The sequence below is a fragment of the Protopterus annectens genome, chromosome 7.part0, assembly GCF_019279795.1.
Source record: "Protopterus annectens isolate FY-2018-M chromosome 7.part0, PAN1.0, whole genome shotgun sequence".
Taxonomy (NCBI): domain Eukaryota; kingdom Metazoa; phylum Chordata; order Ceratodontiformes; family Protopteridae; genus Protopterus; species Protopterus annectens.
Window position 1 is genome coordinate 482,337,910 of NC_056739.1, and position 27,124 is coordinate 482,365,033.

General features: G+C 43.6%; 1 protein-coding gene across 1 annotated transcript in view; it reads left to right on the forward strand.

Annotated features, from left to right (window-relative positions):
- MINK1 (misshapen like kinase 1) overlaps nucleotides 1-27,124 on the forward strand; it is a 1,658,622-nt gene that overhangs the window by 334,978 nt on the left and 1,296,520 nt on the right. Inside the window, exon 6 of the mRNA XM_044077078.1 lies at nucleotides 3,728-3,818. Within this exon, the coding sequence (XP_043933013.1) occupies nucleotides 3,728-3,818 (91 nt within the window). The remainder of the gene's footprint in view (nucleotides 1-3,727; nucleotides 3,819-27,124) is intronic.

The window sequence follows — 27,124 nt, forward strand, 5'->3', positions numbered from 1 at the left end:
TGGCAGGCTTGCTTAATGGTGGACTTTCCTTTTCTTCTATCAAAATCCATGCTTCAACTATTTCTGCTCATTGTTTGAGCATCCCATTATCTCTAATCCCTTGATGAAACAGTTCCTCAGGGGATCTAGCAATTTAAAGCCTTCCAGAAAGGCACCTACTGCTGCTTGGGATCTCAATTTTGTACTTGAGTAACTTATTCTGCCTCCTTTTGAACCAGCTGCCTCAGCAGACCTGAAGTTTCTCTCCTGGAAAACTGCCTTTCTTTTGGCTATTACTTCAGCTAGAAGAGTTTCTGAGCTGCAGGCCTTAATGGCAGTAGAGCCTTTTATCTACCATGTGGATCGGGTTTCTCTTCAAACTAATTCCTCCTTTATGCCTAAGGTGGTTTCTAGCCCGACTCTTAACCAGTCTATCCACCTGCCTACCTTCTTTCTTAATCCTCAGAATAAAGGAGAAAGGTTGCTGCATTCCCTGGATGTGCATAGACAGCTTAGATTTTACCTGGACAGGACTAAATCTTTTTGAAAGACTGATCAATTGTTGGTCAGTTTTGCTCCTGGAGCTCAGGGCAAAGCTATTTCTAAACAGACCATTTCTAAGTGGATTGCTCATTGTATTCACTTTTGGTACTTACAGCATGGCAAGGTTCCTCCTCAGAGTATTAGGACCCATTCTGCTTGCGCAGCCTCTACCTCAGCAGCTTTTTTAAGAAGTGTACCTATCTACATGGACTTCTGTCCACACTTTCACTAAACATTACAATTTACCCTTGTTTTCCAAGTCCAGGGCTGATTTTGCCACTGCAGTGTTGCAGGGCATCCTTAACAACCCTTAAATAGTGGGTGTTCCTCCTCCCTTTAGTTTTTTTCCTAGGTTTTGGGGCTCAACCCATTTTGTAAGGACTGCAATAGTGAAACAATGTGAACATAGTACAGTTGTGTATACTTACCATAAATGTAGATGTTCGAGTGTATTCACTGTTGCAGTCCTGCCCCCCCCTTCCATCCCCCCTTTTTTCCTAGGGCACAGACTGGATTTTCTTTTCTTGGTCCAACCTTTTTTTGGGGCTCCTGACAGTTAAGGCAAGACAAACTGAGGAAATAGCGTCTGCTGCCTTCTTTTGTACCTGATGTCAGGCCTAAACCAAAGGCAGCTGATGTCATATACCAAGGACTTTGGTATTCTGGCTGACTGTGGGCTACCAGAAGCCGGATAACCCATTTTGTAAGGGCTGCAACAGTGAGTACACCAACATCTACATTTATGTTAAGTGTACACAACTGTACTTCATGTAGTCCCTGTAGTGGTAAATGAACCCAAGGTGTTATGAATTGTAGACAGGTTGCTTAATTCTGAGAGAAAATCTGTGGTAGTCTATAGGTGATTGAAGGGTTGGTTATTAACCTTTCATAAATTTTCAGCAGGAGTTTGAGAGTCCTATGTTTTCACCAGGTAGGTTTTGATGTCTTACGACTTGCACTGTAAATTTCCAAAGTTTAATGAAGCTTGTCACAGGGTTATAAAGGCTGGTTTTCTATGCTTGCCAAACCTCATTTCTGAAATTTAGTAGTAATGAATTCCTTTAACAAGTAATTCTTTCTGGGTTTGTGTAATGTAAATTTTAGTTGATGACTTGCATCTTTTTGTTTATAAGGGTTTAAGTAATTAACAGCAAGGTTAGCTTATGTTGTGTTTAGAATATTGAGCCAGTGTAAGGTATTAAGAAGTGATTTGAGTTTCTTGATGTCCGATTAGGGTCTAAGATGAGATTAGTTGTGGTGGAGTCTTTTTTGCTAGGGGAGTGTTGCTGAAAGTTAATTTGGCAATTCTCACTGAGAGATGGTGGTTGGATGGTAGTATTGCATAGTAGTGAGGGATTGTCTGTGATCTAATTAAGGAGTAGCTGGTTTTCTGCATTGGTCATGTGGGTTGCTGCATTAAAGTGACATTATGGATAGACTGGAAAGATTTGGTATAAAGTCGACCAGTAGGATGTTGTGTTGGCTTTGGGAGATGTAATGTTTTATAAGAAGATCTTGAATTTTCCTGTTTAATGGAGGGATGAGGTAAGCATCCTCTAGATGGAAAGACTGTTTTGATTTATAGCTTCTTTGGCAGGGTGTCACAAAGGGGATTAGATAATGCTAGGATATGAACCTTGGGTGATATTTTAAAGAGGAGTGTTTGTCAATTTCTTAGTCCTGGTTTGCAATATAAGTATTAGTTGTACAAAGAGAAAGTGGTGAATGGGGTTGTCTGTCTTGATCCAGTAGTCAGTGATTGCTGTAATGTCTTGGTTGTGTTGTGAAAGGAAGATCCTAACTTGATTAGTTTTCTTTTGTATACTTTTGCTTTAATTGGGAAGTAGAAGAGAGTTGCAACCTGAGTTGGGTTTGGGTCCTCCGAGGTATAGAATTAAAACTATAGGAGTATGTAGAGTTTTTTTTTTTGGTATTTTGTGGGTTACACAGAGCATTGAAGTAAAGATAAGATATGTATGCGGGAGTTATTTTGTGATAGTTGTATATGGCTTGTGTTTTGGGAGTTGGAGGGTGAGAACAGCAGTGAAAGGTGATTTGTCGCGTTTTAGGTAGTCTGAGTGGAAGATGGGGGAGTAAAGTGAAGCAAGGGGGGGGGTACTTTGTGGTTGGGGTTGCATTATAGAGGTAATTTTACTAGGTTGTAGGATAGCAGTAGTGAAAGTATGTTGCAAGACAAGGTATGATGGTGTCTGACTTGTAAGCTTGAGTTATAAAGTGTGTTATTTGCACTCATTTGTGTAATGACTAATGACTCTTGGTTTGTGATAGTGTTAAGGTCAAGGAATATGAATGTATAGGAAAGCTAGTGTTGGGTAGGAGTTGTGTGGTAATTGTAGTTCAGTAATTTAGGAATGTAAAGTGTTGATCATAAGTGTGTTCTGCTTACATTGTTGGATGTTGCTGGTTTCAGTTATGGATTTCCATGTTTTATCTAAATGTTCTTTGTATTTGCTAAGAGTTCATTTTTTATGTATTTTATAACTTTAAGGTGGGAGGGTTTAAGTCTGCATCCATAAGAGCACACCAGTTGGTATAAAGGGAATGATTTAGGTGGGTGAGTTTGGGGGCTGTGGAACTGGTGTGGGAGAGGAGTGAAATGGGTCTTGGCTCACTCACCTGGAGCCAGACAACCAGCAGATCTGCATTTAAACATCTGCAGAGTTAAAGCCTCTAACCCTTTTTCTCTGTTAAAAGTTGTGCCAGATTAAGTCTGAAAAGTTGGACGTTAGACTTGAGGGAGTGGATTGGAAAAAAAAAATAGGTGTGAGCAAGTAAAGAATTGAAAGGGAGGAGCAGAAGGCTAGGAAAGTTAGGTAGTGCAGAGGGTTACAGCATATAAGTTTTACCACTGAAGTCATGGTCTGCTGCCTGTCTGGTGCCAGGATTAGTCAAATAACACATGCACTCATGTCTCATAAATAAAGACATAGGTGACCTCTATACAAAGCCGTTAAAGTAGTTTTTGGTGTGTGAAGTTTGCAGATCTGCAATCGGAATGTGTGTTTGTGTAACATTTGAGCATTTGTACTCTTGGAATCTCTTTGTAGACTCATGTAAATGTTCAGAGTATAAAGAAATGATAGCTTCCAGAAAGCTGGGTGTTTTTGTTCAGCAAGACACTCACATTAGTAAATAGTTATTTCTTAACATATTTTTCTTTGTTTCCTCCCTGTTAATTGTATAGGGTTTGTCTCATCTCCATGCACACAAAGTTATACATAGAGACATCAAAGGGCAGAACGTGCTACTGACTGAGAATGCAGAGGTGAAATTAGGTAAGTGTCTTGTGCTGTCACTATCAGATCATATGTGACAGGAATTTTGTTTTTCTGCGTCTTCAATAGCTGCTTTTAATGTGTATAAGATGCATCAAATATGCTTTGCTTCTGTACATGGATAGTTACTGTTGGACTCTGAATCCACAACATGAAAGAATAATTTTGCTATTTCAATGACTGTCAGGAAGATTTGACATTTTGATACCTTCTGAAGTAAGTAATTATTGGGATTTCATCTTCTGTTGGCAACAAAATAGTTTGTTTGCTTACTGGTTTTCCTGTTTCCAAGTGGATCTCTAGTATTTTCTGCTACAGGCACCATTGTAAGCAGCCCACTGTATAAAGCAGAACATGTTTCACCAGGGACATAGCAGCTGCTATGACCTTTCTTGGGCATTTTCCATCAAATCATGAAAACTGCCACCTGGTCATTTGTTCACATCTTTAACTAGAATTTGTGTCTGCGTGACCAAGGCCAGATTTGCTTCTGCTGTCTGGTTTCAGTATATCCAGTTTCCATCCACTTATTCCTTTGCTTTGGGTTTCTACCCACGTTAATACTGCAGTAGGGAAACATGACCCTAGTGCAGTTGTGTTAAATTATAAATGGAGATGTTAGTTTTTCAGTGTTGCACTATTCTTTCCCATGTAATATCCCATTTGCCTCTCCCTGGGATTGGTGTGGGCTCCCTGCTTTCCTTGATCCTCAAGATCCCCTCACCACTAATTTAAGATACAGGTCCCGTATACATTGGCTCATTGGGGGAGCATTGGGTGCCTTTTTGCACCTGGCCTGGGGCTGAAATGTGTTTTTACTTAATATAAAGTGTACTGTTTATGTATTCAGATTAGTTAAAAAGATGAGTCTTCTGTCCACAGACCACTTTTGCCATGAATACATAATGTCATGCTAGATAGATGCATGTTTGTAGTATTGCATAGTAGTGAGGGATTGTTGGTGGTCTTGTGATTTAATTAAGGAGTAGTTGGTTTGTTCTGGCCACATTTTCCAGGCCATCTTGGCTTGGTGGGGCCTGTCTGCACTTTTGGGAGCTGATTGGGACCCGTCTAGGTAAAGGGAGGATGGTCTATGGCTTGGAATAAGCATTGTCATTTATCCTTTTGAATTCTTTAGAGTTTTTTCAATTTTTAGCTTCTGGTATTTAGGCCCTGCATTTGAGAAGTTTCTGCTTGTTTGTACCAAGCTGAACTGAGGTGGGCTGCCAGCCACAACTGAGAGTTGAGATACCAGACTAGAGGCTTCTGAGCTTCTAAAACACCATAACTTGCCTGTTTTTTGCTTATTTATACTATTTACTGCACTTTTTTATTGCCTGCTGCCTACTTTTATGCTGTGTTTATTTATTTTGTACTGCATTTGCCTGCTTCACTGTGCCTGTAAAATCGAATATTATTGCTGATCTGAAGTTGTTTTCGTTTGGTCTTCATCCTCTGGGACATGGACCCGGCATGGATCCGACTCAGCTGACTTTTCCAGCATTGGATCCAAGCTCCTCCCCTCAGGTCTCATTTGCCGCTCATGAGACAGAGCAGCGTGGATTGCACCTCTAAATTCCCTTAGCATAAGGGTGATCTTTTTTGTGAGTATTTCTATTTTTGTAGCCTTTCTAACTCTACCTTTCTCTATCTTTCCTTACCTACCCTATCCCTGTGTGCTAGTGTGTCGGTTCTTATTTAAAAAAATAATAATTCTTTCCCTCTCTTTCCATCTTTCTGTGTGTGTGTGTGTGTGTGTGTGTGTGTGTGTGTGTGTGTGTGTGTGTGTGTGTGTGTGTGTGTGTGTGTGTTAGTTAGACCTCCTTTAGCCATGGCAGAACCCCCTCGCCCAGGCTTCAGGAAGTCTTCTGAGTGTGGCCACAAGCTGCCCTCCTCTGATGGCCACATGCTGTGTGTGCGCTTGGGGAGTCACAGCCCTTAGACTTCTGTTCGATTTGCGTGGGCTTCAATCCCCACGATTTCCTTAACAGAAGGACAAGTTAATTCTTAGGGGCCTCCTTCCCATGGAGGCTGCTACACTCTCCACCTCTTCTTCCGCCCCAGCTTCTGGGACTCAACCTCCCTCCAAGAAGTCCTGGGACAGAGAAATGTTTTGTCCCAAGGACCAGGGCAGGCCTAAGAAGCAGTCCCCTGACCACTCATCTGTTGAGAAACCCCTGGACAAGTCTCTGCTAGATCTGACCAGAGACTCACCTCGGCTCTGGTCTCTTCATTTTTCTCTGGAGCCAGAGTGTCCCCGGGGCCACCCCCCCAATCTGCCTCCCCTCTGCGTCACTCCAGGCTCTGGTCGGTGGCTTCTTCTATTCACTCCACCAGTAGTCAGTAGGATGATGATGAGGTTTATCCGGAACCAGATTTAGATGGGAGTCTTGCCTGCTCCCTCCCCCTCCAGGGCTGGGAGCATGCAGTCCACCTTTCCTACCCATTGCTCCTTCTCTGATCTGTCCTCCTGCTTCGGAATCCTTGGGTGTGAGGTTTCCCGGCATCGAGGGGTCGGAGAGTGTGTTCCAGGTATCTCAATGCCGACCATTGCCCTGAATGGCTCTGCTCTGAACTTTTTGGAGCCGTCTGACTCTCGGAGCAGTGGTCTTGGCTCAGTGCCTGGAGGCTCTGGTCTGGCTCCCCCTTCAGCTCAGAGCGGCAGATCTATTTCTACTTGCCTCTGCTGCGGGGATTCATTCGCCATCTGCTTCCGATGTTGTGGAGAGGGTTCTCTTGGTTCTGTTGGGACCCTTGACGCTGTCTTCCTCAGAGTCTGTCCTGGCTCCCTCTCTTTCTGGCCGGGATTCTGCCATCCTGTCCCTTCAGGGACAGCGTGTTGCCACTAAGCCCCAGGAGGGCCCCCCCCCCCCCCCCAGGGAGCTTCCTGAGGTTTGAGTCCTCCCCAGAAACTCCCCCTGAGGAGCTCCCTCAGAAACGCATGTGCTAAAGGAGGCACTTGAACTCCCCACCGGAGTGCCTCACTGAAGACACCGACTTGGAGGAAGGGAAGGGTTCCCCCTAATCACCCCAGGTGATGTCTCCTTTGGAGACATCATGGAGAGCTGATGCCAGCGTTGAGGGTGGTCTACCCAAAAACCCAATCCAGATGAGTCTGTGCTCCTGGAGGTGTTTGGCACAGGACCGTCTACCCCCTGGGTGTCCCCTCTCGTGGATCCCTTTGTGAACTTAATTTCATCCAGGGCATGGAAGGAACTGGACACAGTTGCCTATCCCTGGACAAAATACTCAGCACCCCTTTGGATAGGCAACATTGGTCGAAGGGATCCCTGGTAGATGCCATGGTGGTTGTGGTGGCTACCAAGAAAGAGCTCACTCAGGAGAGCTCCACAGTCCATTTGCCGGACCGAGAGTGGCGGGCCATGGATAATTTTGGGAAGCGGGCTGACACCTCAGCGACATTTGCTTTGTGTGCGCTGAATTACATGTCACGCACAGGCTGCAGCGAGTCCTGGTTAAAGAGGTCACTGAGTCTGCCCCAGGGTCCATGTCAGCAGAGGAGAAGGTGTTCTACCGTATGGCCACCCTTACTTCCATAGCTAATACTTCTAAGAGGCTTCTGTCACACGCCAATGAAGGTGCCTCTAGGGCTGCCTGAACAGGCGTAGCCATCATGCTTGGCTACAGCTTTTTGCTTTCTCTGAGCTCTTTACGGCATAATTTATAAATGTCCCCTATGACAGAGCTACTGTTTTTTGGTAAGATCATTCGAGAGACATTAGTCCAGAGCGAGAAAAATGGGAAGACCTTATCTGTCAGGATCCACTTCGAAACCCCGCAACAATCCTTTTCCAGGAGTCAGCACGGGGTGACGATGTTGTTTCCGAAAGTTTCTGGGTTTTTCCCATGATGCTCAGGACTCCCCTTTCCCCAGAGGCAGAGTTGGGGATATAATAGATGCCACCCTCCTGGTATAGGGAGTCCAAGGAACTAAAGTTTTTGGGATTCTTTCCCAGACAGACTCTTGCAGCAGCCGTGAAAGGTTGCCCGACTGCTCGTCTCTAGAGGCAGTCAGGGGACTTCTTTCTCTGCAGCCAGCATGGGAGTCGTTCACAGGCTATCATTGGGTTTTGCAGATCATATCCAGAGGATACTCCATCCCCTTCCTTTAACCCCCAGTCCCCCCCCCAAGACATCTCCAAGGTGTCCCGCCCATGCAAGGGGAGCAGGCAGTAGAAGAAATTTCCAGACTGCTCGAAAAGTGGGTCATCCGGCCCACCCACCCACCCCCAGATTAGTCCAGGTCAGACATCCATTCCAGGTTCTTTTTAGTGCCATATAAAATGGGGGACTTAAGACCCATCCTGGATCTTTCAACGCTAAACCTGTCTGTTGCTAAGACAAAATTTCAGATGGTCACTCTCCAATCCATTCTGCCCCTTCTGCAGAAAAATGACTGGATGTGCTCGGACCTCCAAGGTGCGTACTATTACATCAAGATGAACAGACATTCTCTGAGGTTCCTCCACTTCCGGGTGGGAGCCACTCATTAGTTCAGAGTGCTCCCCTTTGGGCTCACCACTGCCCTCAGGGTGTTCACAAAAGTGATGGCAGTAGTGGTGGCTCACCTGCAGCTTCAGGGGTTCCAGCTCTTTCCCTACCTGGATGATTTGCTACTTTCCACTCCCTCCAGGCATCTACTGTCAAGCCAAGAATAATCTTCTCAAGACAGCTCACCATCTCGGCATAATCATAAATCTCAACAAGGCCCATTTGGAACCATTGCAAGTTTTAGACTTCATTGGGACTTGCCTGGATACTATTCAAAGCAAGGTGTTTCTACCACCGGACAGACTGTTATCTCTACAACATATAATGTCTTGTACATTGTTCAAGCTCAATGTCCCCTTGCGGCTTCAGTTCTTCAGGCATTGGGGTCCATGGCCGCCATGATCACTCTTGTTCCAACAGCTTGCCTTCATATGAGGGTCCTCCAGTGGAATCTGGCGGTTCAGTGGTCATTGCTAGACCTGCCCTTATCTCATCCGTTTCAGCTATCTTGAGCTTGCAAAACATCGCTCCTCCGGTGGCTTCAGTCCCTGATTTTCTTCTGGGTTGTCCATTCTTCCTTCCTGCTCTGTGATCACGGTGACTACGGACACCTCCCTGCTTGGGGGGGGGGGGGGCATTGCATGGGAAGGACAGTCCAAGGCACGTGGTCTTCCCTGGAGACCCGTCTGTATATCAATGTCCTGGAGATAAAGGCAGTGCTGTTGGCGTTGCACACTCTACATGCCCATATTCCTCTAGGGGTGATTGCTGTTCATACAGACAATGTCTGTAGTCTGGTGCATCAACAAACTGGGGGGGGGGGGGGTGACCAGATGTTGTCCTCTTTGTTGCTCATCCATGAGATTGTGGGAGTGTGTGATCTTCTGCTGTTTTCCAGTGGCAATGCATATTCCGGGGAGGTCCAACGTACTGGCAGACAGGCTCAGCAGGTCTATTCTAATGCCTTACGAGTAGTCTCTGAATCCTTCAGTAGTGGACCAGATTTTTTTAAAATGGGGTCCGCCTTGCTATGATCTATTTGCCTCTCCTTCCAACTCGAAGTGCAGAGAGTATTTTACTCTGAGGAACTCTCCCGGAGGGGGATTCAGAGACTCTCTAGTTCATGCTTAGCCCTCCAGTCTTCTGTATGCTTATTCAACACTCCCTCTAATTCACAAATTCATTCAGAAAGCTCAACGGCTGGGGAGCTTAGTGATCCTCATTGCCCCTTTCTAGCCTTGCCAAGTTTGGATCCCCTCTCTGTGGTCTCATGCACTGTGTCCTTGGGCGCTAGATCCAGTTCTGGATCTGATCTTTCATCCCATAAGGATCCCGGACCCAGTTTAGTCAGCCTGAAGCTCACAGCTTGGCTACTCCAGTTCCAGCGATTGTTAGGACTCCCAGACTGTCTTCTGCTGTTAAGAATTTGGTGGTAGCTCACAAGTCTTCAACCAGGAAGGTTTACTCCAGTAAATGGAAGTGTTTCTCCATATGGGCTTCTCAGCATGATCTAGATCCCTTTACTGCCCCAGTTCCTGCCATTTTGGAGTTTTTGGCAGGTATTTTTAATCACAGCGCTAGTTTTTCTACAGTAAAGGTACAGTTGACAACTATCTCTAATTTTCACATAGAGAATTCAGCATCCTTAGCTTTCTCCAAGCTTTGTAAGCCCTTTTTGAGGGGTACCTTTTTACTTATGCCTCCGGTCAAGGACCCCCCCCCCTTGAGATCTCACCTTAGTGCTGCAAGCTTTGGATGTTCTTCATCTCACATTGCTGCAGTCCTTACACTTGGGTAGTCCGCTGTCCTCGGTCGGCCCGAATATCAAAGTATAAGGCTGACGTCGGTCAAGGCGCATTAGACTGACATCAGGACGTCAGGGTACAAATGCGCATGACCGACGTCATATCCTCAGTCTTTTTTGCCGCATGGTCCGATGCAGAAGCAGCGTTGCAAGTGCCGTTCGGCGTTCTGAAATTTTTCGAATTCGGAGTTTCAGACCGAGTCAAAGTTGGCTAAGTACCCGTTGGAATATTTTAGTTTTTTCTTGCCTCAGTGGTTTACCGGATGTCAGAAAAAGTGAATAACTGTATTTCTTGTGGGAAACAGATACCGCATAGAGATTATCATACTTTGTGTATTCCTTGTTTAGGGCCTGAGCACGACGTTGTTGGGTGTCGCTTTTGTGCTAGATTCAATAAGCGCACTATTAAGAGAAGGTTAGATTGTGCCAGGTTAGTCTTCGGAAAGCGGTGCAATTATAATATGCCGTCGGATGCTCCGGCGTCCGCTTCTTCGAAGAAGCGCAAGGATAAGGCAGTTAAGCCCAGGTTAGATGAGTCGTCCGTACCGGACGCCGGTTCTTTAGAGGTGTCGGTGGAGCCGGTGGTTCCACCGGAGGTTTCTCTGGAGTCCCAGGGGGAGACCTTGTTATTGCAGGATGTGGCCTCTCAGGAGGCAGGTCAGGCTGAAGGGGCTTCTCAGGTTACTGTACTCCCCTCCCTTCCTAGGGTGGTTAGGCCCTTCTCCTTCTGTTTCCAAGGCTTCTCCCAGAGGCAGGCCAGGTTTAGCTTCAGTTGGTGTCACTCCTAGTTCTTCAGGATCTGTGCCCAAGAAGCATATGCTTAAAATGGCAGAAGATTTGATTACCTTGATTAGAGGTTCTTTGCCCCCTCCTGATAAGAGGCCTAGGGTGGAACCTGAGTTGGGGAGTTTTGAGCAGGCTTCAGATGTTTCAGAGTCTTCGGCTGAAGACTTGCAGGAGTATTCTCCTTATTCTGATTCTGATGTGGATGATTCTACTCCTTCTGCTTCTCCTCCTGAGGATTTTTCTTTTTCAGAGACTCTTCATTCCATGAGGGAGCACTTTAAGTGGGAAGGTCAGGACTTCTCTGATTCCAGGAAAAGGCTTAGGGAATTTTTGTTTTTACCCCAGCATAGGCCTTTGGCTATACCTCCTGTTCTGGATGTTGTGGAGGATGTGTTTGCAGAGGCTTCTCTTAATCCTGATTCTTTGCCTCCTGCTCCTGTTAAGCCGGATAGGTATTATAGGGTGCCTGAAGCTCATAAGTATCTTTTTAAGAGTCCTCGGGCGGACCCAGAAACTGTTAGTCAGGGGCCTAAGGGTGTTAAGGCTTCTGTTGTTAAAAATCCGGTTCCTCCAGATAAAGAGGCCAGGGCTTTGGATAGATGGGGAAAGAAAGTCTATGCTTCTTCCACCCTAGCTATGAGGGCTCTGAATTGCCAGTTTCACATGTTGAAATACCAAAACTATCTACTGTCTCAATTGAAGTCTAAGGTAGATGCTCTGGCGGAAGGTATTGAGTGTAAAGAGTTGCAAGATTTGGTACATGTCTCTGAACAAGTGGGTAAGCATTCTTTGCAATGTGGTTTTGATGCTGTACAGGCCTCGTCTAGGGTGGCTGCCACTGGGTCAGTTCTTCGCAGGCACGCCTGGCTAAGGGATCAGAATTTATCTGACCATGTTAAGACAAGGATTTTAGATGCTCCTTTACAATCTGATGTGTTATTTGGTTCACCTGTTGAGGCAGTCTTAAAGAAAATGGAAGACAAGGCTAAGTCTATGCAGACTGTTAAAGATTTTTTGCAGGTTCAGCCTCCGAAGTTTAGCAGAAATTGGCCTACCAAGGGGTGGACGTATCCTTCTTATGATTCCCAGTCTAGGGGTAGGTCTAGACGTGGTAGGGGCAGAGCTCAGGGCTCTTTCAGGCCTAGAACAGGAGTTCACCTGCACAGTCTTCGGGTGAGGGCAGGGGTCAGTCCTTTCGTAAACAGACCCAATGACCTACCTTTTCAGCTGCCAGAGCCTTCTCGTCTGGCAGCACCTTTGGGAGGAAGGTTGGCACTTTTCAAGGAAAGTTGGAGTTTAATTACCCAAGACAGATGGGTATTGGATATCATACACCAAGGTTACAGGTTTTATTTCCATACCTTGCCTCCTTTCAAAGGCATGCCAGACGTTCCTCCTCCGCAAAGAATAGAGGCTCACAAACAGATTTCTCTGCTGCTCCAAATAGGAGCCATACAACCGGTCCCTCTGTCAGAAGTGGGCCTAGGATTTTATTCTCGCCTGTTCCTAGTACCAAAGAAGGGGAACACGTGGAGGCCAATTTTGGATTTATCTATCCTCAACACTTATCTGGACATTCCCAAGTTCAAAATGTTGACGTTACAACAGCTTTTACCTCTGCTGGGCAAAGATCACTAGATGGTGACTCTGGATCTCAAGGAGGCTTACCTTCATGTTCCTATCAGGCTAAGTTGCAGGAAGTATCTACGTTTTCGGGCTGGGACTTCTCATTATCAGTTCTCTGCATTGCCCTTTGGCTTATCTACTGCGCCCAGAGTGTTCACGAAGGTTCTGGCTCCAGTGATAGCTTTCTTCAGGCTAAGAGGAATACAGATCTATCCTTATTTGGACGATTGCCTGATTCTGGCTCAAGGAAAGGACGAACTTCTTCATCATCTACACTATGTGATAGCAGTGCTAAGATGCCTGGGGTATTCTGTGAACGAAATAAAGTCCAGTCTAGTACCCTCTCAGGACATGTGCTTTCTGGGTGTGAGACTGAATACAGCATCCCAGATGGCCTTTTTGACCCCGGACAAACAAAAGAATCTTTCTCTTTACTTCCATCAATTGTCTCATCAGTCCAGGCTGACTGCAAGGACACTCCTTCAAGCCTTGGGGTTCATGGCATCTTGTATTCTGGTGCTTCCCAATGCCAAACTGCATATGAGGAAGCTACAATGGTATCTCAAAAATGTATGGACACAGCACTGCCAAGATATGGACACTGTCATTCAGATAATACCTTGCATTCAAAAGGAATTTTTGTGGTGGGCTCAGGAATGTCACCTAAACAAGGGACTCTCTGTGACCCGGCCAGAGGCGAGTCAGATTCTAACGACAGATGCCTCAGACAAAGCTTGGGGAGCTCATCTAAATGGAAAGTGGATACAAGACACGTGGCCTGCCAGACTTCTACATCTACATATCAACCTGAAGGAGATGTTAGCAGTCCAATTTGCATTAATAGCTTTCAAGGATTTACTTCTTCCAGGGCAGGTGTTGATTCTAACAGACAACACAACTGTCATGTGGTACATCAACAAGCAAGGGGGAACACATTCTTATCCTCTGTGCAGACAAGCAATGATTTTGTGGGAGACTGCTCTCAGTTTAAAGCTAAATCTTCAGGCAAGGTTTCTGCCGGAGCACAGAACTCCTTAGCAGATGTGTTGAGCAGACAAATTATGGATCCCCACGAGTGGAAATTGGATCCTCATGTATTTCAGAAATTGACAGTGTCATGGGGAACTCCAGACATAGATCTGTTCGCTTCTCCACTAAACTACCAGCTGCCAAAGTTTTGCACAAAAAGTTTTCATCCCACAGCTTGGAAAGTGGATGCTCTTTCATTCAATTGGAGCAATCTTCATGTGTATGCCTTTCCACCTCTGCCTCTCCTCCCAAAGGTACTTCTGAAGGTCAGACAGGACAAGCCAAGGATGATTTTAATAGCTCCAGATTGGCCTCGACAGCATTGGTACCCACTACTGAGAAGTCTGGTGCGGAGCCTCCATGGCCTTTACCTTCGATTCCACACCTGCTGTCTCAGGAGAACAGTCATTTACTCAATGTCAAACTTCACTCTCTTCACCTGACAGCCTGGCATATTCTGTTTTAAACCCTGGAGGGTTTCAGCTTCCACAGCAAGTTTTGAATGTTATTTTGGAGGCCAGAAGGCCTAGTACAAGGAAAGTGTACGCAGATAAATGGAAGATTTTTATTTTGGAGTGCAGCAAAAGCATTTGATGTTTCTAAGCCTAATTTAAGTGTGGCTCTTCAATATCTTACTGAGTTACTGGACAAAGGTTTGTCCTTCTCTTCTATTAAGATTCATGCTGCAGCAATTTCTGCTCACTATGATTGTGACCCACCATTGTTTTCTCATCCTTTGTTTAAGCAATTCCTTAGAGGGGCAAAGAATATAAGACCCCCACGGAGAGCTCCTACTCCTGCTTGGGATCTCAATTTTGTGTTGGAGAAACTCACTCTACAACCTTTTGAGCCTGCAGCTACTGCTGAGTTGAAATATTTATCATGGAAGACTGCTTTTTTGTTAGCCATTACCTCTGCGAGAAGGGTTTCTGAATTACAGGCCCTTATGGCAGTTGAGCCTTTCTTAATTTTCCATAAGGATAGGGTATCTTTGCGTACTAATCCTTCCTTTATGCCTAAAGTGGTTTCTAGTGCGGCTTTAAACCAAACTATTCATTTGCCTACCTTTTATGCAAACCCCCAAAATAAAGGGGAAAATATTTTGCACACTTTGGATATACACAGGCAGTTGCGATATTATTTGAGCAGAACTAAAGGGTTCAGGCAGTCTCAGCAATTATTTGTTTCTTTTGCTTTGAGTTCTCAGGGCAAGCCTGTGTCAAAACAAACTATTTCTAAGTGGATTGGGTTTTGCATTGCTTTCTGTTATTCCCATCATGGCAAGGAGGTTCCAGCTGGGATTAGGCCTCATTCCACTAGGGCTACTGCCACTTCAACAGCTTTTAAGGGGTGGCAACTAAAGATATCTTGGAGGCAGCTACTTGGAGTTCAGTGCATACTTTCTCTAAGCATTATCACCTTCCACTTTACTCTAAATCTAGGGCTGGTTTTGCCACTGCTATTTTACAGGGCATTTTGGCAGCTCCTGCTTCTTTATAGTTGTGCCATCCTCCCTTACCTCTGCTTTGGGATTCTACCCAAGTGTAAGGACTGCAGCAATGTGAGATGAAGAACATAGTACAGTTTTGTACCTACCATAAATGTAGATGTTCGAAGATCCACATTGCTGCAGTCCAATTTACCCTCCCTCCTTCCCCTCTGTAGTTAGAGGCGGTTGTGTGGGTTGGATTGTAAATATTGTGTTTGTTGTATATATTGTACATATTATTAGTGCTAGGGTGGTTGGTTGGTTGTTTGTTGTCTTTGGGTTTTGACCTTTCTTGTTAGGGTCTTCTGACATCTGGGGCAAGAAAAGACTGAGGATATGACGTCGGTCATGCGCATTTGTACCCTGACGTCCTGATGTCAGTCTAATGCGCCTTGACCGACGTCAGCCTTATACTTTGATATTCGGGCCGACCGAGGACAGCGGACTACCCAAGTGTAAGGACTGCAGCAATGTGGATCTTCGAACATCTACATTTATGGTAGGTACAAAACTGTACTTTTCTCCTCCTTTTGAACCAGCGTCTATGGTTGGCTTCCAGTTTCTGTCTTGGAAGACTGCCTTTTTGGTTGACATTACCTCGGCCAAGAGAGTTTTGGAGATCCAAGCCTTATCTGTCAAGCCTCCTTATATGGAGTTTCATAAAGATAGGGTCTCTGTATGGGCAAATCCCTCATTCCTTCCGAAAGTGTAATATTAACCAGGTCATTAATCTCCCTGTTTTTTTTCCCAAATTTCTCGAATAAAGGAGAGTATAAATTGCACTTGCTTGATGTTCACAGACAACTGTGTTTCTGTCTGCATAGAACAAAATGCTTTCATAAGTCTGATCAGCATTATTTCCGTTTTTAAATCCTTCTTGGGGGCAAAACCTGTCTCAAAGGTGACAATTGATGTATTTCTGACTGCATTTCGTTCTCCTATCGATCCAAATGGTTATCTCCACCAGGGCATGTCTGGGATTTTTGGTCCAGCGTTTCTTTAGATATTCGCTATGCAGCTACCTAGGCGTCGTCTATCTCCCATTATAAATTTGATTATCTTTCCAGGGGCAGGACATCCTTTGGTTCAGCTGTGCACCGACACCTCCATAAGGACCTCCCCGGGCTCTTTGGTAGCTGGGGACTCTGTCCCACAGGTTGAAGACAAAATGAAAACAACTTCAGGTAAAGTTATATACTCTCCATAATGTTCCATCCGAGTTGTTGCTTTTCATTTGTCTTCAACTGTCCCTCCCTTCTACCCCCTGCCTTGTGTGAGTTGTGTAGTGGACTGGATGGAAGAGGCATATCCCCTCTACTCTGGCGTGTGTTTTTGATGAACAAAGTTGTGGTAATGCCAGGCTTTTTAATTGTATGTTTAGGTTAGGATACTAGTGTCTGCAATAAACTCTGAGGGGTGGAGGGAGACAGAGGTATTATGGGTAGGGGAGGAGCTGGGATCCGATGCTGGAAAAGGCGGCATAGTCAGATCTGTGTCCCACAGGTTGAAGACAAATGAAAAGCAACAACTCAGATGGAACATTATGGTGAGTACATAACTTTTTCTGTCATGGTTTACAAAGTATTTTTATTTGTTTTCACTGTTTATGTATTTATTGGCATTTTTTTCACTGTTTGTGCTATCTGTTCTGCCTGTTCTTGTTTTCCCACCAAGCAGTGTTTTAACTCATCTGTTACCTGTTTAAAGCATTCTTTAGAACCTCCTGGCTGATTATCTGCTGCTTTTAAATGTTTTTGTTTTCAGTGTCTCACTGCTATTTCGTTGTTGTGTTAAACATTCTGTAGTGTTTGCCGCTGAAACTAGGGTAGCTAGTAGCTGTAGCATAGTCCAGATCGAGGCCTGCTGCTTCTGGAACTGTTTGTAGTGGTTTGTTTGTTCTGAGCACATTTTCAAGGCCATCTTGGATGACAGGGGGGCCTATCTGCACTTTTGTGAGAGAATTGTGCTGGTTGGGACATGTCTGGTAAAGGGAAAACCAGTCTAGGGCTTGGAGTAAGCATCCTCATTAGACCTTTTGAATCTAAGATTTTTCAAGTTTTAGCTTCTGGTGTTTAGGCATAGCCATTTGAGCAGGTTTCTGCTTGTTTGCAAGTTGCCCAGCACTGCCTCGCAATTGTGTGCCAGAGACAGACAGTTAAATTCAACAAATTTTCCGTTAAAACCCAAGCAGAAATATCCATTCACCGATCTCCCCTGTGATAATTTCTGAAAAGCCACCTTTAATGACAAATCTTCAACCTAGCATTATGGACGGTTGGACGACCCTTATTTCTCCTGCCAACTTTTTGTTGACTTGAGTCTCTTGAGACAGTGTAGCAGTTGAATCATGTACACATACAGCCCTCTACTAATAACACAATCATGCACAGAGTGCGAGATAATGTATTTACATCAAGAATCTATGCTGTGTCACTTGAAAGTGTAGCATGGAGAAGGTTGTCAACTCACCCACCACTGTGTGTTTACATAGTACCAATACTCGTACACATACCACTAATCATACACATAGTACACATCAAACATGTAAATCCACATACACTGAGGTACAGTCGAAAAACTTACTGAAACACCAGAGCCCTCCAAACCACAAGACTGCTACAACTAACAGTCCCCACAGCACCCATGACCCATGCAACACCAGTGTCTCAACCACCAAGCCTGTAAGGTGTAACGCTCAGTTTTCTTGTCATTGGAGACTCAATAGTGAGATGCACAGATGTCCCTCTCACCAGGCTGGACAAGTCATGGTCAGCTGCCTGTCCTGTACCATGATTCGTCAGATCACTTATGCACTCATGTCTCTCAGCAACAAGTACCGTTATGACTCTGTCATAGTTCATGTTGGGGTGAATGACCTGAGACGTATCTCACTGGACTACATGGAGAGAGATGGTAGAGCTCTGAGTATGTCACAGACGCAGGTATGTCTCTAGCCTTGAGCAGCATACTACCTTCTCCTAGAATGGTGCCGCAGTATAAACAAAAAATGATTGACCCCAAAAACTGAGCCAGTTATTGAAATCAAAAGGGATCCAGTTCCTGTCAGGCTAGGAAGCCATGGTTGACGAACCTTTCTGTTTTGCCAGAGATGGTTTGCACCTGGCACACCTAGGCATTTGACTGCTGGCAAAGACTCTTGCCTCTCCCATGATGTCTTTTATAAAAAAGGTCTCAAACAATATTACCAACTTGAAATGAACCAATCAAAGCAAAATAAGGGTTAAGCTGGTAAATGCTAGGAGCTCAAACCAAAATCTGCACTCCCTGGCAGCACTTCTGTCACTAGAAGTTGTAGATGTCTGTGCAGTCACAAACCTAGTTTAAGGCCTCAGAGTATCCCGGCTCTGCAAGGCTACAATGCCTTCCACACCTTTAGACTGCTGAATGAACATGTGAAAACCAACGGAGGAGGTGTTTCAATCTGTATTAGAGATAAATGCATCTCCCTTCTAGTTGGACTGGACATCTCCATGGAGGTTGTCCAGGTTACAGTGGGTAAGACACCTCTTCAAGTCTTAGCCAGTTATAGATCCCCCTCCATGGCTCATGACACCCATGAAGCTTACTTAACCAAACTGAGGACAATCTAGATTTTACCGAACACACTGGTTATGCAGGATTTCAATTATCCCACCATCAACTGGGAAAATCTACGCTAGCACAAGTTCCTTGACTTTGTGAATTCAAATGCCCTGGAACAAATTGTCCCTACCCCAATAAGAACAATAAACATTCTAGATTTGGCCCTCACCAACATGTTAAACAGGTGCACTCCTGCAAATGTGGGACCCTCGGTTAAAACTGACCACTACCTTTGAACTCTCAAAGGGTGAAATCAGACTGAAAAGCTTCACAGAGGCAAACTATACCCTCCTATGTGAAGGTATAAATGCATTCCAAGCCCCACCCCAAGCTGGAAGTGGTAACTACACCAAAGCTTACACTAAAGCCCTGTTGAATCACTTGCGTAAGTGTATAAACTTGGCTCTACTGGAAAGAATCAAAATCCAGAGCCCCAGGTAGAAACATTCTGCCATGGTGGATGTCTGACATCAGCAAACTCTGTAATAAAAGCAAAAAGATGCTCTCCAAGAAAACAAAGGCAAGGCCCCCAACAATGGCAAAGCACCCTCCTCAGCCTCAACAGGCAAATAAGACAACTTGTCAAATCCTCCAAGAGCTCCTTTGAGAGAAACCTAACAAGTACTGCCAAGGATAACCAATAAGGCCTTTTACAGCTATGTACCTAACCTAAAGGGTAGGACCCAAGCATGTGCAAAACTAGTGGTGAATGGTGTCTCTCACACTGACGCCAAAGAGATAGCAAACCTTCTAGCGGATAGGTTTGGGGAAAAATTCACTCCCTTATCCCCTCCTAACTTGCAACAAACCCTCCCCCAATCTTCCTCCCCACCACATATCTGAAGAGCAGGTCCTCAAAGCTCTGTCCAAGGCGCAAAAAAAACAAACAAAAAATGCTTCTATAGGACCAGATGACATCGTTGGTTGTCTTCCTCTTTTCAATCATAGCCTTAACCACAGGCTTTGTTCCTGCAGAATAGAGAAGAGCTGCAATTATTCCCCTCCACAAAGGTGGCCTAGCAACAGACTTGGGGAGTTACAGACCCATAAGCCTAACCAGCCTTATTTGTAAGTCCATAGAACGCATCATTATGGACCTCATAAATAGACAGGTGACCTCCATACCCTGGATCCTACACAATTCAGCTTCATAAAGGGCGATCCTGCCCATTAAATCTGGTGGATTTCTTTGAAAGTGTGACCAAGGTCATTGATGGAGGGCATATCTGTGCACATAGTATACCTCGACTTGGCAAAGGCTTTTGACAACATCCCACATTCAGGCATTACCGATAAACTTAATAAACTGAATGTAATCCCCTTCATTGGAAGATGGGCTGCCAGCTGGCTCGCAAACCAGGCACACACTGTCAAAGTGGGTGACTCTACATCATCCCGCAGTTCGGTTACCAGTGGGGTGCCACAGTGGTCCGTGCTGGACCCCCTACTGTTTGGTAAATACTTTTCAGAAGTTAAGGTCAAAACTAAGGGGCTGTAGCTGACCAAGTTTGCAGGCTGCCAACTAGGTGGAATCGTTGAATCCCCAAATGTCAGTATACTGCAGGTGGGTCTCACACTGTCGGACTGGTGCATTAATCATGGTTTCAAACTGAAGGCAAAGAAAAGCATCTTCATTCGCTTTGGTACACTGTCCCTTCACACTGTCAAATCAACAGTACTCTTACGTACCTATGAAGTGGTAAGGGACCTGGGATCACAGGTTGACTGTGACTTCAACTTCGACCACCATGTGTCTGCAGTAGTAAGGAAAGCTTTCCATGTAGCACACTTGATTTGTAAAGTAATCGCCTAGAGAGCAAACAGTTATAACCCCCTGTACTGTGCACTTATCTGACCCATAATTGAATGTAGCGCCCCATTTGGCATGTACCGTACCAAGCACCTGCAGCAATTAGAGACCAAGTGTCTAACAGATTATCAAGGGGTTGTAGCATGTGCCATACACAGACTTTGACTAAAGTCCCTGTCACTATACTCCGTATTATATAGACGACTTGGGGGAGACTTACACCTGTCTACAGAACAATCCAAGACCCAGACATATGGACTTGGTGCATATCTGTAAATCAAATGGGTCTAGGGCTCCCCTGTTCCAGGGACTTAAATATGACCTGCGACTTAGAATTGGACATGCTGGAGGGACAGATTTAGCTCTCCTGGACGGCCACATCTTTGGAACAGGCTGCATATTCATGTGAAACAGAGCATCTCTGACACTGTTCAAGAGGAACCTGGACGAGTGGATGAGGCACTGTAAATTCTTACTGGGGATAGTGCCCACAACCCTCCTGGACATGGGCAGTCATCACTAAATGCAATCTATGGTATTTCATTGGTTGGGAACGGCTAGGCTTAAAATGTCATTAGAGTCACTAGCCTATCTTCTATGATCCTATGTATGGGATTTACACTAGCAGACATGAGCATCCTAAACCACTGAAAACGCAGTTTGGGGGTACAGAAGCAACTTGCATACTGTGTACATTTGTATTGTGTTATTTAGTTAATGGTAAAGGGTACTAGTCCTTAGACTTTGCTTTGTACTGTAGTCTAATGCTGTCCTATAAAGGAGCAGGAGGTGGCACTTAGTCTGTGTGCAAAGTAGTGTGTTCTGAAGTACTGGCAGGATTGGTAGTCTGTTCTTGGACTGCTCAAGGCAGTGTACTGGGTGCTGTCCTGTTAAGTATAGTGTGTGCTACTATCCAGGAAAAAATCAAAATACAGTGACAAATGCAAAGGTTGTGTGATACTAACACAGGACTTTGGTGTAATATAAATGACCTCTTTGAAATGTGACATGGACCAAGAGTTCAGGTCTGAAATTCCATGCTAACAAATAGAAATACATGGTCTTGAGTAAGTGTAAGCCCCAGAGTTTCTTAGAAAAAGTACATTAGAGTAGTTAGTTATATGTGAAACTGGGAGCCATGGTCAAGGATAACTTCATTTAAGGAACAGACTGAGAATAAGGAATGAGGTCTTAAAAGTCAAACTGGACTGGAGTCTGACCTTGAATAAGAGACCATTTATTGTGACATACCCGCTCAACTGTGAATGGCCCTTGCTTGCCAAATTTTTGCTAAACCGCTCCTAAAGTTGGACATTTTTGATAAGTTCCAGGCTAATAATGCAAAGGTGTCCCAAATTTGGGGCCTTCTCTTTAATTGTTTTTTTGCTTGGTTTGTAACTCTGGAGGGAAAAAGTTGAGGTATGCTTACTGGCTTTTACGTAATTATGATAAAATCATTCCAATAAATACTTAATTTTGAGTGTACATTCTGGCAAAGGTAAGTAGTTTGGAATCAAGCCGGTAAAAAAAATCACAAATATTCCATTCTGTAGCTTGATCCAGTAGCATTGAAGAAGGAAGCCCTACCCTAGAACCTAGATCTGTTTCATCGGCAGATTGGTATCTGAGAAGATAGGCCAGGTGAGGAAGAGCTTTAGTGACGGACTCCAGCTCCATCATCAGAGAGAGGCTGCTATATCAGAGATCTTGACAAGCAGCATTTATTGGATACAGCACCCCCCTTTAGTGACTGCATTGGCTCATAATGAATTGTGAAAGCTCTCCTTTTTGGGCAGCTATGGCAAGTCTGTAGGCATTTTAAGGGAGGAATTGGTAGGCCATTCCAATGGGCCTACACATTGACCCATTCCATCCCACCTAACTCTCATAGCTGGTGAAACTAATGAGCCAGTATGGTTCACAGGCAGGAAAGAATGGACTGTAGGACTGTTGCCCTGCTTTGGGACCTTTAGCTCCTCCTGTTGCAGAATGAACTGACCAGTTAGGCGGTGATAGTGGAACCATTAGGCAAGGTCCCTCACTAGCACAGGAAAGGGGAAATGTATATTCTGTCCTATTAGCACATGGCTCGTAATGACCTGAAGCTATTAGGACGTCACAGTATTAATCATAAATTTATTTGCAGAAACTTGTGGCTAACCTGCAGTGCTTTCAGTGATGGTGTCAGTACAGATTTTCCCCAGACAACATACAGACACAAACTCTTATGTTAATTTGACTTGTGACAGGTACTTTACTCTGTTTCTTAGACTATGGCATAAGTTACCACTTGTTTTAAGACTTGAGGAAATTGTTTAAAGCGAACATTGGCAATTGGGTAGGTGAGGAGAGAATATATCCACTTGTAATGCATTCTGTGTTCCTAAAAGGCCTCCTGGCTTGAGCATGGCCACAGAAACTGCATGTGATAGTTATAGTGCACTGATGTCTGTGTGACTCAGAAGCACAGTAAGTGTGTGCAGACATCTGCATGATTCAGAAATGGTCGCAGTCATGTGGTCTAAGATGGTTATACAGGATTAAAGGCAGAATGGGTAAATGTTAAAGAATTTGTGTTTTGATTTAGCGCATATTTGAATTTGCAGCAGGTAAGGTTAAATGTAGGGCTGCAAATAGGCCAGTGGAGACTGGAATTCATTCAGCTAATATGTACTGACAGATTCAAACTTTTTAAAACACCTTTACTGAATTTTCACTTGTGACATAGGCAGACTTACACTTGCATGAAAGTAATCAAACCATATTAAGTTTTCATTTACAAACATTATACATAACTTATATTATATATCCTATAATCTAGGCAACATTACATCAGTTATTCAATTTCTGCCTTCTGCATGTATTCTACAGTTTTCATTTTTCTGTGTTATTTACTACTTCCGTTTTTAAATATACCACCTCCTGTTCTTTTATCTCGGTTGCAGTATTCTCTAAAGCAGACGTGTCCAACCCATGCCCTGTGGGCCGCATGTGGCCCTCTGAGCACTTTCGTGTGGCTCGCAACCTTTAACTGCAACTTCAGTGTATGCATACGCCAAAATGCTTTTTTCATTTGTTTTTCACTCCCTGTGGCATGTAACAGCAACATCGGTGTGTGCATGCACCAGAACATCCTTCCCATTTTGTTTTTTTTTTCGTGCTGAAGTAGGATCTGTGTTCGTGCCAGAGTCAGTGTGTGTTTGCACTGAAGAGGATGTGGATTTCATGTTGTTGCCTTTGAAAGGGACAGCACCTAACCGTATTAATAGGTAAGAACCAAATAAAATAAAATCCTGCTGTTGCTGCTCTGATTTTTTTTACAGTATACTTTCAGAGAATCTTCAGCTCGAAGTATGTGCTTTCAGAACAGATGTCAGTCATGTTATGGGGGCCTGCTATTTTAGTTTAACAATCTCCACTTTAAAAAAGTATTTTTTTTTCTGGCTTTTGTGTATGTAAACTTATTCTCATGTTCTCCTTCACTTCAGCACACAGCCTTATTCAGACACAAGAGTTACATTGCTCTCGGCATACAGGCACTTTTAAGTACATTTGTTAAATATTTCAACAGTTGTAAACAGCATTCTGTATGGCTGTATGCCATTTCCAAACTTCTGTAATGTTTTTACCATAGTCTTTTTACTCTTCTATTTAGTAAAAATTATTAAATTGTGGAAAATGGACAGTAGCATGACAAATGGCAGTAAATGGTGCTGTCACTGTGTGCTTCTCAGTCATTTATCTATCTAGGGGAGCTTCTGTGCAGAATGTATACGTTCCTTTCCTGTCAATGCGGGTTTTCAATGGTTGCTGTGGATTTATTCCCACATCCCTAGGTGAATTGGAAAACCTCCCAAATTAGTAGGGATATGTGGTACTTTATTGTGAATGGCAGGCATCTCATCCAGGAGAGTTTCTGTCTTACACCCATTAAGTGCTTGAGATGGGGTTTGCTTCCTGTGACCCTGAATTGCATTGTAGGTTTCTGGAGTGTGAATGAATGCAGAAAAATGAACAGCTTGGAACCAGGTATGAAGTAGTGGACAAAAGTACTTGTCATTATTCTGAATAATTTCCGTTAAGACAGCAGCTATGCTCCAGACTGTTTGTTTGTTTATTTATTTATTTATTTTTTGTACACAAAACAAATCTGTACAAAAACTTCTATTACAGTCTAAAAATCAGCAGTAGTGTACATGAAGGATCTTCATTTTAATCTACTTAACTCCACAGCTGCACAACAGCTACCCCCGGTGAAATATGTTTCTTGATTATTTTTTTTCACAATGAAGCATAATTTATTCTTGCATATCTTGATGGAGTACAGGGATGTACTGTAGGCTTATGGGACCTAAAAGACATAGTCTTCCAGTACAGGTGACTCTGAGAAGCAGCAGTAACTGTAGGTGCAATTGTGGGTGTAATGTCAGTATTTTGACAACATGGTTGAGATAATCTGAGGTTGCCTAGGAACTTTAGCAAGTGTTTTTCTCCTACCTCAGCATATGTTAGACTACTGTTATGGTGCTGTAGTTACATACAATTTTTATAGAGTTTTTCTTAAATACAGACCAGTTGGCGTAATGGTTATGGCCTTCGACTCCCATGCATAGGGTAAAAGGTTTGATCCTGACCTATAGCCAATGCCTCAGTTTGCATGTTCTTGCCCAGATCTCTCACTACTGATTGCGTGCTTACAACATTGTTATTAATGTGATGATTTATGGGGACATTACTCTTCCCAAAAGGGATGGTGATGCATTTTTTATCATTTAGCTTGAGGCCATGTTTCTGGCACCAGTCATCTGTCTGGATGAGACCCTCTTGTAGCTTATTCAGAATTGTTTTATTGTCAGTAATGTGAATTCTTTACTTGCACATTTGTTGGCTTATTTTTGTGGATTATAGTATTGTAAGATTGCAATTGTTGACATTTTACGTAGTTGGACTGCTGGAGTGGTTTTCCCAGTGACAATTGGTAGTGTTGTAATGAATAACTAAAATAACAGTGGTAGTGTATGCCATTTTTTTCTTTGCAAGTGTACGAGTTTCTCTGGGTAGCATGCAAAGTAAACAGAATGAGAATTAGAATTTTAAGGCAAGTATTGGGCATTTATTGCATTTATTCGTCGTTTGAATGTACCTACAGTACAGCCAGGTGTTCGACTTTGTTTGCCCAGGGCAATGAAAGAGTCAACTATATGACATTTTATATGTAGCCCCAAGACGACTTCTGTTCACTCAATGCAGCCCCGGCAAGCCAAAAGGTTGGACACCCTAAAGTATAGTTTACATTTTGATTGTCATTTTTTAGTAATTGCTTTTTTTGACAGCCACCACAGTTAAACCTAATGCCCTAAGTCTAGGCAATTCAGATCCTGTATCCCAGCTGAAAATAATTTCCTTATCTGCTCACCTCATATTCACAACAGAGTACTCTAAGGAATTTCTAAAGTCTGCAAAATCAGTACACACAAATGTTCTCAGTTGCATTTTTCTTCCCCATCATACCGTTGATATTTGCCGTATACCCACGGAAAATTTCTTTGGAGTCTACATGGGGTATGAAAGTATCTATGTGAACACTTCCCGGCAAAACTACTACATCTTCTAGGCTTTCCTGTTTTGAGAGCTGTACTGGTCTTGTCATGGTTTCTTTGTGAATTGCATATCTAATGTTTCTTCCCAATATTTTCAGACCTCTTAACTAATTCCCATATTTAGCATGCCGAATTTTATATGCCCTACTAATTCTATTTTTTATTTATTTTTTTACAACCGCTTCTGCTTCTGTTCTGGATTCGGTTAAAAACTCAGCCAGTGCAGGTCTTTAAGATTCCTTTAACCCTTTCTGCTAGTACTCTATCAATTCCTGATAGGGAAAGCAATCACAAGCCTGCAATCCAAATGTCTTCTTGGCCTCTTCCCATACTATTACCTTTCCTTCTCTAATTTGTTCCTAGTGCCATGGTTTCTTTTCTAGCTTCCTCCAATAAATTCCAGCACTCTTGTTTATTCTCTGTACCCCTAATCGCAGTCATCCCATAGGGTAGCATCTTTTTTCTCCATTACCATGTTTGCTTAGTTCTTAATATACTTTTTCCTCCTTTATGAATAATATACTTTTTGAATTGCCCCCTGCTTCATCATCCCTTTCCACTTTTGAATTGTAGCTTTCTGATTGTGTTGTATAAGAGCTTTAACTGTGTAGCTGTAAAGTATCCCTTCAAATAAGGTAATCCTAAGCCTTCTGTTGGGTGGATCAACTTATCTCACTTGATTCTTGGCCTCTTCTCATCCTTCACCTTCTCTGGTTGATAAATGTTTTCGTCTGTGTAAAACTAAAGGGATTAAAAACGTTTGTGTCTTTCTATCCATAGCCGTAGGCAAGTGCTCCTAGTTTCTCAGTTTTTGTATTAGTCTATTCCCACATATCTTTAGCTGCCATAACTGAATAATTTTTAATCCATACTCCTAAATACTTCATCTTATTGTGTCCCAATAAATATGGGTATTGCTGGAACAGTTAGTGTGTGGTGGGTACATTGTTTATAGCTGTATCCTTTGTTTTATTTACATTAAGTTTATATCTTGAAAAACCCAGAACTGTCTCAGAATATTCCACAGCACTGATGTTATTTTCTGGT